The 12,045-nt window shown below is 42.2% G+C and overlaps 1 protein-coding gene across 2 annotated transcripts in view; it reads right to left on the minus strand.

The window, feature by feature from the left end:
* SSH2 (slingshot protein phosphatase 2) overlaps nucleotides 1-12,045 on the minus strand; it is a 241,281-nt gene that overhangs the window by 10,980 nt on the left and 218,256 nt on the right. For both annotated transcript variants that reach the window (XM_068530613.1, XM_068530612.1), the window contains 2 exons: nucleotides 7,391-7,537; nucleotides 3,828-4,028 (listed from right to left, as the gene is read on the minus strand). In XM_068530613.1, coding sequence (XP_068386714.1) covers nucleotides 3,828-4,028; nucleotides 7,391-7,537 — 348 coding nt within the window. The remainder of the gene's footprint in view (nucleotides 1-3,827; nucleotides 4,029-7,390; nucleotides 7,538-12,045) is intronic.

Raw genomic sequence — 12,045 nt, forward strand, 5'->3', positions numbered from 1 at the left:
AGCAATACTCTAGGGCTGGCAAGAGTCTGCGAGGCCCAATCTACTCGGCAGTCAGTCTGGCAGGTAGCCTACACGTGCTGTTTCTTGACAACACATCATAGATTGCAGACCCTAACAGCTATATACCCAAGAGGCACTCCCACTCTTTTTCCTTACTGGCAGAGGCCTGATTTGGTTTGACTGTTCACTGCCCCCCAGTTTCAGGGAATGTGGCACTTCCCTAGCACCAGAGAGTGAATGTGAATTTGTTTTAACCAGTCCAGGAAATTCTATTCTCCTACCCAGTGATTAGTTTTAAGAATATGACCCAGTCCTGGTCAGTGGTCCTGTGGGGGTGGGGTGGGTGGGTGGCAGTCTATTGGGGAGCTTCTGGGAAAAGTCTTCTCCTCTAATTGAAATGCCCATCCTTTCAGCCAGATGCTGTGGAATTTACATGTAGATGTCTAGAAATGTGGCAGATATCTGGCAATCATGAGGCAAATTCAAGGACCAAGCTATTAACTAAGGAAGGGAGAACAGAAAGTAGAGCAGGAAGATGAGAGCACCAAAGTCCCTGATTACATCCCCGAGCCCATTACAGTCTACTTTGGTGCTTCTTGCTATAAAAGAAGGTAAATGGTCCAACTTTTTAACTACCTATAGCTGGGTGCTGGCTCCTGCAGATCCACTCTTCAGCCTTTCTGCCCCGCCCTCTGCCCTGGAGACTGACGTATGAACCACCTCCACTGGTCCCCTTGTCTTCGGACTTCCACAGGGTTTGGCTAATGGGGAGCCCCAGCAGGAGACTGGAGGGAGGAGAGTGAAGGCAGCCCTCTAGTCCTGTAGCTCCTTCCCCACAGGGCCACTCTGGCTGGCTGTGTCCCCTGACTGAAGGCTACTGCTCCTCTCTGAAGGTGCCTTTTCTCCAGGAGTCTCCTTCCAGGTTGTAGTAACTGCGCCATCCCTCTCTGGGCCCAGGAGCTATTACCAAACAGCTCTGCTGATATAAGTTCCTTGATTCCACTACAGTCCTACACCTTTGTGAACAGTCCCTTTATAAAGTCTTCCCCATATAATCTGAGTGTGCTGCTTCTTGCTGAAATCCCAGTTGATGAAGATATTCTATTACTCGCAGCTGAAAGCAGCCTAAGTGACACCCCCAGCACTAGATTTTAGTTTTTAAAATTCAGGAAACATCACAATACAGAAAATTCCAGGACACTTCCCTTCCAGTTTCTAACACAGTTAGTGTGTCTGTTGGTGGCGGGAGGCAGTGGCTGGAGGAACAGAATGGCACATGCATGTGTGTTCTCTGGGTAGCCTTGCAGGAGGGGCTTGATGAGAACCATATCTGAATAACCCTTAAGAGTACATAATATATATTATACACACTTTTATTTACAATAACCCTGTGAGCTAGGTCTCCTGATTTTCATTTTATAGATGGGGTCAGGTGAGGATCAGAACTGTAAATTAACTTCTCAAAGTTGCAGCAAGGGGGTGAACCAGGAACGGAAACCACATCTACTGACTCAAATTCTGTGGTTTTCTCACTCCCCAGGGCTTGCCCCTCCCTCCGTGAATCAAGACCAGGAAGGCAGGATGGAACCAAAAGGGAAAGGGAAGAGGCAGGGTGACTTGTGGGTTTATGTTGCCCTTCTTATCCTCATCTAAGATTTTTCTGAAATACCTTTAACATCTAAGAAAAACTACATACGCTAAAAGAAAAAACAAAAAAAAAAACACCCCAACCCAACAGATTGCCTGGGATTCCAGAATAAATACTGAAATTGGCAGGACACACAGTATCCTTCCTCTCAACGGGTCACGTGAGGACACTGCCTAATATCCGTCATGTGTGTGTCTGGGAATATACAGTATTTGTGTCTCATCCAACCCTCAGATGCCTCTTTCTTGTGCCAAAAAGAACTGCTCTGTCCTACCTTCTGATGTAATCTAAAAATGTCATCAAAATCTGGCCCCAAAGACCTATAAATTCTTTTTAAGTGGAGGAGACTTCAGTATCCTCCCAGCCTCCTAAGAGAATGGCTCAGATGAAATCATGCCAAGTACTGAGTAAATGGGAGGGGTTTTTTAGTGGAAACCGTAATGCTATGCTGTGTGGCCACATTTTCACAATACTTCGGCGGTGGGAGGGTGGTCCCTTTGCCTGGTTAGGCTGGAAGGCTATTTACCATTTTGTTCAGGGGAAACACAGCCCAGATTCAAGAGTCGAGACCAAGTCATGAGACTCACTGGAGTCAAACTCTGGCATCAGCCCCGACTGCTTCTAGGCAGCAGTGCCTTCACCCTAACAAAACCACCTAGAATGTGCCTACATGGAAAAACAAAGCAAAATATAGCACTCCACGGAACTACAGCATGTGGCATCTCAGGAAGTTGATCCTTGAATTCAGTTTACTAAGAGAGTAAACTGAATCTTTTTCCTGAGATCAGCTGAAGGTGGCTTTCACCACCAAAGGGGTAATAAAAATAATGTAGTGAAATTACTCATTTTATAACCAATTACCAAATTATTGTTGAAACAGCCAGTTCTTATTGATACAGGAAGACGTTCAAGACCTAGTACTGGGTAGACAGAGAAAGACAAATACTGTACGGTATCTCTTATACATGGAACCTAAAAATGCCAAACTCGGAGAAACAGAGTAGAGTGGTGGTTACCAGGGGGTGGGTGGGGTTGTTGAGGGAAATGGGGAGATGTTGGTAAAAGGGTACAAATTTCCAGTTATGAGATTATAAAGTTCTGGGGATTTAATGTACAGCATGGCAATTATAGCTAATAATACTGAATCATATACTTGAATGTTGCTAAGAGAGATCTTAAATAGTCTTACCACAAAAAAGAAACGGCAGTTATGTCAGGGGATGGGGGTGTCAGCTAATGCTACAGTGTTAATCAGTTTGCAATATGTAAATGTATGAAATCAATACATTGGACACCTTAAACTTATGCAATGTTGTGCATCAACTGTATCTCAGTAAAGCTAGGGGAAAAAAAGGAACAGTGGCAGTTAAGTGCAGTGTAAGTGCTCAATAAACGCTGCTACAGTTAAAAAAAAAAAAAAAAAAAAAAAGACCTAATACTGGGTGAAGAAGTAAGGCTGAAGAACAGGTTTTGTGGGAAAAAAAAAAAAAAAAATCCATCAATATATGTGATAAGAGTAAGACCTGGAGAAATAGGTAAGATAATGTTAACTGCTGTCTGTGGTTATTGAGTTTCTAAATGATTTCTCCCCCTTTGTAATTTTCTGCATTTCTGCAAAACATATATATATATAAAATCAGATGAAAAGATCTTAAAAAAGAAAACAAGAGAGCTATTTCTGGGAAGCCCCTTCATACGTCAAATGGGTTATATATATCCCAATTCTACAGATTTGTCACATGACCAGAATTACTGTTGAAGGTTCAGTGAAACCAAGCACTGAAAAAAAAAAAAAAAAAAGGGCCAAAAAATTTCTAAGAATTTCAGCTAGCACTACCCTGGGAGCAACCAGTACCCATTTTGATAAGGCAGCTGCATCTGGCCTTAGAAGATGTTGAGAAGTATTTATTAAAATCTGCACCTAATTGAGATCTGAAATAAGGGAACAGTATTTCCACCCTTTAGTTTAATGTCTTTAGTTTAGATTAAATGCCTAATCTTCCATACTAATCTTAAATACTGGTACTTAATTTTAAAAAACTAGATGGATAGAGGTTTCAATTTCCAAATCCTATCACACACTTAAATTAGGTGAGAACTAGCTGCAGAGAAGGACATTTCACTGTGCCCAGGGGAGCATAAAGGAGGGAAAATCTGAGAAAGTCAATGAAGGACTCACCTTGCCAGCAAGATCCCCTGGTACTCTTCCAGCTGTCTCATGAAGCTGGGGTTGGGCTTGGTCACTGTTCGTCTTTCCTTCACGTAGTCATAGGCTCGGTCCAGATTCCAGCCATACTCCTTCATCGCATAGGCAATCACAGTGGAGGCTGAGCGACTCACCCCCATTTTGCAGTGCACAAGGCATTTAGATCCGTGTTTCCTAGTTTGGGGGATTGAGGTAAGGAGGAAAACACAATAGTGAGTACACTTTAAAAGCTAGGTTCTGAATGTGTCCACGTCTCCTGTCTGGCCTTTCCATTTTCTTGCTTTGCAATTCACCCCACCTTAGTGCACTTGTGTGCACCTCTAATCAAATGTGTGGGGCAATTCTGGTGCACTCAAACGATATTCAGTGTTAATATTAAGCCTCTCTAGTTCATTCAGCAAACATTTATCAGGCATTTACCATGTTTAAGATAATGTGCAAGGTCTGGGATGCAAAAATAAGTAACAGTTTTTCCCTAAAGGGTAGGACTCATTGGGAGAAGTAGACAATTAAAATTCAAAATGGTAATTGCAATGACAGTTGGTCACAGAGCACAGAAGGAAAATTTTCTATTTAGAGACTGGACCCCATTTTGTGTGTGGCTGGAGGCCAGTCCTCTCAGCCCCAGGGGCATGTTGACGGCTGGCATGCTATTGAATTACAGGTGTGGCAGTGATTCATCTAATTTACCCAAATGTTGTGAGTTGCTTCCAGTTCCAGTTCCAGTAAGAGTTCTGTCCCGGGAGGAAAGCACAAACCAAATGAAACTAACTCTCCTCTTTACTCAGATGTAGCCCTGGATATTACTTTTTACAACACCACCACCCGTGTTCTGTCTAGGGACTGGCTATATAACCCGTGGAGCTGGATGGGACCATGTGATGCACCACATGGCTTTCTCAGCAAGGAGGGTGGAATGAATAACTAGCTGTTTTTGTGTTTTTTTACGGGGTGGAAGAAAGAGAAAACAAAGTCACCATAAAGTGACACAAACAAACAAACAAACAAACAAAACTCCTCAGTCTTATGCCAGAGCTCATTACCTTGGATCTGAGCATTACTCAGCTATGCTAATTCTGCTAATAACACAGTGTCTGGCCCAGAGTAAGCCTTCAAATATTTGCTAAATGTATGAACAAACTTATGGATCTCCTGATTAGATCTGTCAGTTGTAAGTAGGAACAACATTTTAAAATCTGGAAAAAAGAACAGTTACTCTTATCACTAGTGTACGTGGGCTGGAATCCTTCCCAAGTGGTTATTCCAATAAATTAAAAAATGTACATGTCAGCCTAACAGGGGAAATCTATTCATCCACTCACTCACTGTATTACAGGAGACAAGCTTCCTTCCAGAAGCTTATAATCCTTCTGCTGGAGACAGACACACATAAATGAGTTAAGCACCAATGCAAGGAGGCATAAGGTTAAGTGCCAAAATGAGAGGGCCAGCCAGATAAGCTATGGGAATGGAGAGAATGGTCTGGAATAACTGAAACAGTCTGAAAAGAAAGGTAAAATTTTAGTGTCCTATGGTTGGTGTGCATTATGTGTCTCTGTATGCTAAGGTGATCCCAAATGACTAGGACATGTTTGTTTTGCTTATGGCACCACAGAGTTTTCACTTAGACTACAGTTGGCAAGCCAAGTCACAATGACTCAGATGGAAGTTCAGACATGTGCTCTATATTCTACCATCAAGCTCTGACAACTTTAATACATCGAATTTCAGGTCTATGCCTGCAGGCACGGAAGGTGCTCAAACTTGGACAATCTTAAGAAAAATACAATTATGAAATCCACTCCTATGAAAACATTTCTTCATTTTGAACTGGGCTTTTTCAGTGGATGGCTTCTAACTCAGGTAATGAAGGATCTGCAGTTAGTTCTCACCTAGCCCAATTTCACCTTTCAGGTTCAGTGCCCACCCCACCCCCTCACTTCAAGTGCTAGATTGTCCAGATTAAGCCCAGCATCACATTAGGAATCCTAAACTCACCCACGTGTAGGTAGAGTGGCCCTGAAAGTGTGGAGTCCTAACCACTGGACCGCCAGGGCCCTGATTAGGGTGAAACACATGAGATGCCCAGGGTGCCACTTAAGGGGAGGCACTCACTCTGAGACGCTGACCTATACCTGCAGGACATGGAGAGCGCGTGCCTCTCAGTAAACGTAATGTGGGTGCCTCACATATCTCCCTCTAACCCCAGCCCTGCTGAAATCAAGTCTTTCTCTTCACTAGGACTGGGGCCTCGCCTTGATCTCTAGCCTCTTTGGCTGTAACCCTGACAACTTGCCTAGTCTTTTCCAGTCCCCTTTCCTTAAGGAACTAGACTATTCCCATATATCTGATGGACTGAAATGAGACATGATCTTAGGTTCAAGTCCTGTCTCAACCACTAGTTAGTTAATATCTCTGAACCTCATCTCTGCAGTCTGTCCTCTTCTGTACAGAAGGAAGACAGCATATGCCTCTCTGGGTTTTGGAACGTAGAGGAGAGAATATGTGTAAAGTACATGGCACATAGGAAGCATGCCATGAGTGGCAGAAGCTTCAGCAGTATAAAACAGTCTTTCAGGTACTGGTTAGAGACTGAGAGAATGGGCTCAGAGCTGGAGTATGGGGATTCAGGACACCTAAGAGGAAGCATTTCCTGACCATTAAGGTCCTTAAGTGAGGTGTGGTATCATTCTTGAAGGAGGACTTTAAAAACAGAAGTGGGAATTCCCTGGCGGTCCAGTGGTTAGGACTCCACGCTTTCACTGCTGAGGGCCTGGGTCTTTTCTCTCTCATCTGCCAGGGAGGATCTGAGTGTCACCCCACCTGCGGAGGGAATGTGGCCAACATGCTTAATGATGGTTTTTTCTATTGAAGGGATAAATAGGACTGGCAAAGAAATCCCCAGGGACTTAAAAAAAAATCAGTGTTGATATATTAATACTAATACTAAACACTAAATTAATACTATGGAATTGTTTCACTAAAAGGACCAATTAATTTAAGGAAGACAACAACAGAAGGGCCAGAGAAAAATTTCACTATTTAGAGTATCATAAAAGTAAAGTAAAAGAATGGGAAAAGATTTCCAAAGCCTACTGTTTCTCTCCTTGTCTCCAGAGAGCAGGATGAAGTGTTCCACCTGTCTGGAATAATTTCTATTCTATAACTTCCAAGTGTCCCCATTGGTAACTTAAGAATTCTTCCTTCTCTCATTCAGAATTTCTTCTCTATTTCAGAATTTCTTCCTTCTCTCATTTCTATTTCTTTCACTGCAGCTTGAGTTTATTTTCTCTAATTTTGTGCTCAACGGAAATAGCCAACATGAGATCATCTTCCAGGGGCTTCATGTACTTAAAGCAAAAGTATTAAGTCACTAGTCATCTTTTTCCTAGTATTAAGAGATCTCAGTCTCCTTTTTTTTCTTTACTTCCTTTCCTCTGAGTATCATCAGTAAGTTATCTACAGCTTTCAGACCCCAACCATGTGTGGTGCACAAGGAAGAGGGGTCAGAACGTGTGTGTGGGACCATTACTCACTTTGCTTTAGAGATGAATTTGTAAGTGTCATTCCAGTAAGCCAGGAGATCCGTTGCCTCTTCATCATATACCCGAATGTTGTGATACTCAAAGACTCCTGGGAAGAAGTTATCTATCTCTCGAGTGACATTCAAGATATATCGCACCCTGTGAGGAAACCAACGGAGAATATGAGCCCTGCTACTCAGGCGAAATCCAATTCCCAGCACTGTTTTTCTTATTTAAAACTTGCTTACTCCTGGGCTTCCCTGGTGGCGCAGTGGTTAAGAACCCACCTGCCAATGCAGGGGACACGGGTTCGAGCCCTGGTCTGGGAAGGTCCCGCATGCCGCGAAGCAAATAAGCTCATGCGCCACAACTACTGAGCCTGCGCTCTAGAGCCCACAAGCCACAACTACTGAGCCCGAGTGCCGCAACTACTGAAGCCCACACGCCTAGAGCCCGTGCTCCACAACAAGAGAAGCCACCACAATGAGAAGCCCACGCACCGCAACCAAGAGTAGCCCCCGCTCACCGCAACTAGAGAAAGCCTGTGCACAGCAACGAAGACCCAACGCAGCCAAAAATAAAAATAAATAAAAAACAAACTTGTTTATTCCTGAGGCTGAAATTAAATACTAAAATATTGAAGAAAGCTAAAAAAAAAAAAAAAAAACCCTAAGAGGCTATCCTTATTTAATACAGAAATTGTATAACAGGGTCCTGGGCATACCTGGGTACCAGGGAGTTACTGAGAGAAAAGCTGTCTACCAAGTTCAACATCTATATTCCATTTTCAGTTTGTGTTTAGTTATACAATCTCATCTTTCAGAGTCTTTTGAAAATATGCCTTGCATTTTACTCCAAAGAATCAACTTGAGGCCCATGATCTGACAATTTCTCTGCAGTCACTAAAATTACCAGCAACAAAATTTATTTTTTGGAAGTCATCTGTATTAAATCAGACTATTAACGTGTACCTTAAGAAAACAAAAATAGAAGGAAACATTCCCTCCTATCTTTCTAAATGCCAGGTTGTCAGGTTTTGCTCTATTACTCTCCTTAAACTACATGAAGGCAAGTGAGGCCAGGCTGGGAGGGTCAGAGGAAAGTTGGACTCAAAGCTCTCTTAACTCTCTAGGCTGCATTCCTGGCTGCTATGGCAGCAGATGTGTCTGAGAGTTCTCCCAGGCTTGCAGAAAATGGTTTCTGTATCAAAAATTTCTTTTGCTATCTCTCTCACTGTGCAATCTCAATAAATGCTTCGGTTTAATCTGCCAAAGGATTATCTTTTCTCAGTGCTGTGTGGACTTAGACATCACTGTTGTCAACTCCAACAACACAGCGCAGACTCACTCATTTCCCTCTGTAGAAGCTGCTTCCTTCTCAGAAGCACACGTGGGGTTCTACAAACCCAATCACTGAAGTCAGAGAAATGACTACAAAAAGGGAGAGCCAAGCTAACCAATTCTGTGGTTAAGGTCAAGCAACCAAAATTTTTCTGGGACACGGTTTGAATCTGTTTTAACTTAGCATCAAAGTCCATTACTAGAAAGGATTTTTTCTTTTTAATTTAAAAAGCAAGCTGGGCTTCCCTGGTGGTCCAGTGGTTAAGACTCGGCACTTCCACTGCAGGGGGTGAGGGTTCGACTCCCTGGTCGGGGAACTAGGATCCCACATGCCATGCGGTGCGGCCAAAAAAAAAAAAAAAAAAATTAAGAAAAAGCAAGCAACATGCACCTGTGGAAAACACTCCAGCAGTTCCCCAAAAGGTTACCACCATATGACCCCGTAAGTCCTCTCCTAGGCATAAACTGAAGAGAAAATGACAACACATGTCCACCCAAAGATTCACACATGAATGGTCGTAAGAGTATTCATAATAGCCAAAAAGTGGAAACAACCCAAAGGCCCATCAAATGATGAATGGGCAAATAAAATGTGATGTGTATATATATCTCCATATAATGGAATATTACTTGGCAATAAAAAAGGAATGAAGTACTAATACATAGTACAACATTGATAAACCTTGAAAATACAATGTTAAGTGAAATAAACCATGCTTAAAAGACTACATATTGTATAATTTCATATAAATGAAATGTCCAGAATAGGCAAATCTATAGAGACAGAAAGTAGGCTAGTAGTTTCTAGGAGCTGAAGGGAGGAAGGGAAATGGGGGTGACTGCTAAAGGGTACAGGCTTTCCTTTTGGGTTGGAAAAAAATGTTCTGAATTGATTGTTGCACAGCTCTGTGAATATACTAAAAACCACTGAAGTACACATTTTAAAAGGGTGAACGATATATGTGAATTATATCTCAAAACTGTCAGAAAAAAAGGCAAGCACACTTCCCTCTTATTTCATTTAAAATAAAAATGAACAACCTTCCCATCCCCAATCCCATACTTCAGTAATGGATTATAGCAGGACAGGGTTTCCCAATCTTTTTCATTACAGAAGTCTAGTCAGCCACTACCAATTGGAAATGGCACTCCCTGCAACTTCTTTGTCATTCTTACACTTCATTGTAAGCTATTCCTTACAATGCTTTGTAAGGAATAGCATTTTACTTGGAGTTCTAAAGTCAGTGGATTGGGAGAAAATGGCCTTATTGTCAAAATTACACTTGAAAAATCCCTTAAATCATCCACAGGGGGCAATACACATGTTTTGTGTACAGATCCCTGAACTATAATTCTTGATCCATTGAAGTTTTTTTTTTTTAATAAATTTATTTAATTTGTATTTATTTATTTTTGGCTGTGTTGGGTCTTCGTTGCTGCGCACGGGCTTTCTCTAGTTGTGGGGAGCGGGGGATACTCTTCGTTGCGGTGCAAGGATGTCTCATTGCAGTGGCTTCTCGTTGCGGAGCATGGGCTCTAGGCGCGAGGGTTTCAGTAGTTGTGGCACGCGGGTTCAGCAGTTGTGGCTTGTGGGCTCTAGAGCGCAGGCTCAGTAGTTGTGGTGCACGGGCTTAGTTTAGTTGCTCCACAGCAGGTGGGATCTTCCCGGACCAGGGCTCGAACCCGTGTCCCCTGCACTGGCAGGTGGATTCTTAACCACTGTGCCACCTGGGAAATCCTTCATCCATTAAAGTTTAAGCACCAGTGAATTTAAGAAATAAGATCTAAGTAGATGTCTGAGCATCTAACCATTCTTGTCTTTTTTCTGTGTTCTATAATTTAGCATTGTAAGTAGTAAATGAGATAAATAGGTCTCATCTCCAGCTGGGGATATAAGTCAAAAGTCAAAGTGAATATATGCATGAAGTGATTCTAATGCATTTGGCAGGCAGTGCTCTATCAAATCTCAGATTTCATATTAAACACTGTATCAGGTGCTAGTTTCCTGCAGGTCACATTCTGTCAATTTTTCTATCATTCCTTCACATTTACCAGGCACCCTTTTGATATAAGGCTCTGAGCTAGGTATGTGTCACACAAAACTAAGATATGGTCTCTGCTTTCAAGAACTTCTGATTCAATCCTTATCAACTTAAATTTTCCAAGTTCTATTTATTTTCATACCTTAATATTAAGTAACCAGATTTCCACCCCCCCCCCCCAACAAGAACTCTTTGTATAATCACTTGGCTTCCTTTCTTCTGAGGGAAAAGTAGGAAGTATGCATCTAATCATGTTAAAGATAACCAGAAGGCTGACTTGTAGCTGAGAAAACAGGCAGCCAGCAACCAGTCAGGGAGTCATCACTATCTCTTGAGTCTCAGTAGGTCTTATCTCTGTCCAAAATGAAGAGTTAGAATGGCCAATTTCCATACATGATTTTCTCTTCTCTTACTGGAATGATCTGACCTCCTAAGGCCGAGTTCAATGAAAGATTTAGGCATTAGCTAAGAAGTGAAAAGGGAAGAATGGCAGCTTTTTGCTTGCTGAATGTTCACTGTGGTCTCAGTTGCTTCAATCAAACTCATAACCATGCCGCTTAGGAACACATTTCTTACTACAAGGTCAGTCTTCTTGTTCAATTTTACACTGTCTCTTTTATATTTATAACCTACTTAGTCTTCGTGCACCTTACTATAAAAGGATAGGAACTGAGTCTTATTTTTCTTTGGATCCCTAGCATCTAGCACTGTGCTTGGCCTACAGAAGTTGCTCAATAAATGTTTAATAAAGACCTGTGAACCCAGCATATGCAGTTCTGTGTACTCTTACATAAAAATAGGAACCAAGGTCTAGAGAGACAGTAAAAAGATCAGTGGTTGCCAGGGGGTGGGGGTGGGGAATAAAGGGACAGAGCACAGAGGATTTTTAGGGCACTGAAAATACTCTGTATGAGGCCATCGTGATGGACACATGGTCATTATACATTTGTCCAAAGCCATAGAACGTACAGCACTGAGAGTGAACTGTAACATGAACTATGGACTTCAGATGATTACGAGGTGTCAATGTCAGTTCATCAGTTGTAAAAAATGTACCTCTCCGGTGGGGATGTTGAGAATGGGGGAGACTATGCATGTGTGGGGCAGGGAGTATATGGGAACTCTCTGTACCTTCCCCTCAATTTTGCTGTGAACCTTAAACTGCTCTTAAAAAAAAAAAAAAAAAGGGAGTCAATAACTAGATTTGGTTTTAAACAGCATGAAAGGCTTGCACATTTGTTTTTGAAAGCCTTTCCACTGAAACAGTTGATCTTTCTTCGGAGGT

The sequence above is a fragment of the Eschrichtius robustus genome, chromosome 20 (genome assembly GCF_028021215.1).
Source record: "Eschrichtius robustus isolate mEscRob2 chromosome 20, mEscRob2.pri, whole genome shotgun sequence".
Taxonomy (NCBI): Eukaryota; Metazoa; Chordata; class Mammalia; order Artiodactyla; family Eschrichtiidae; genus Eschrichtius; species Eschrichtius robustus.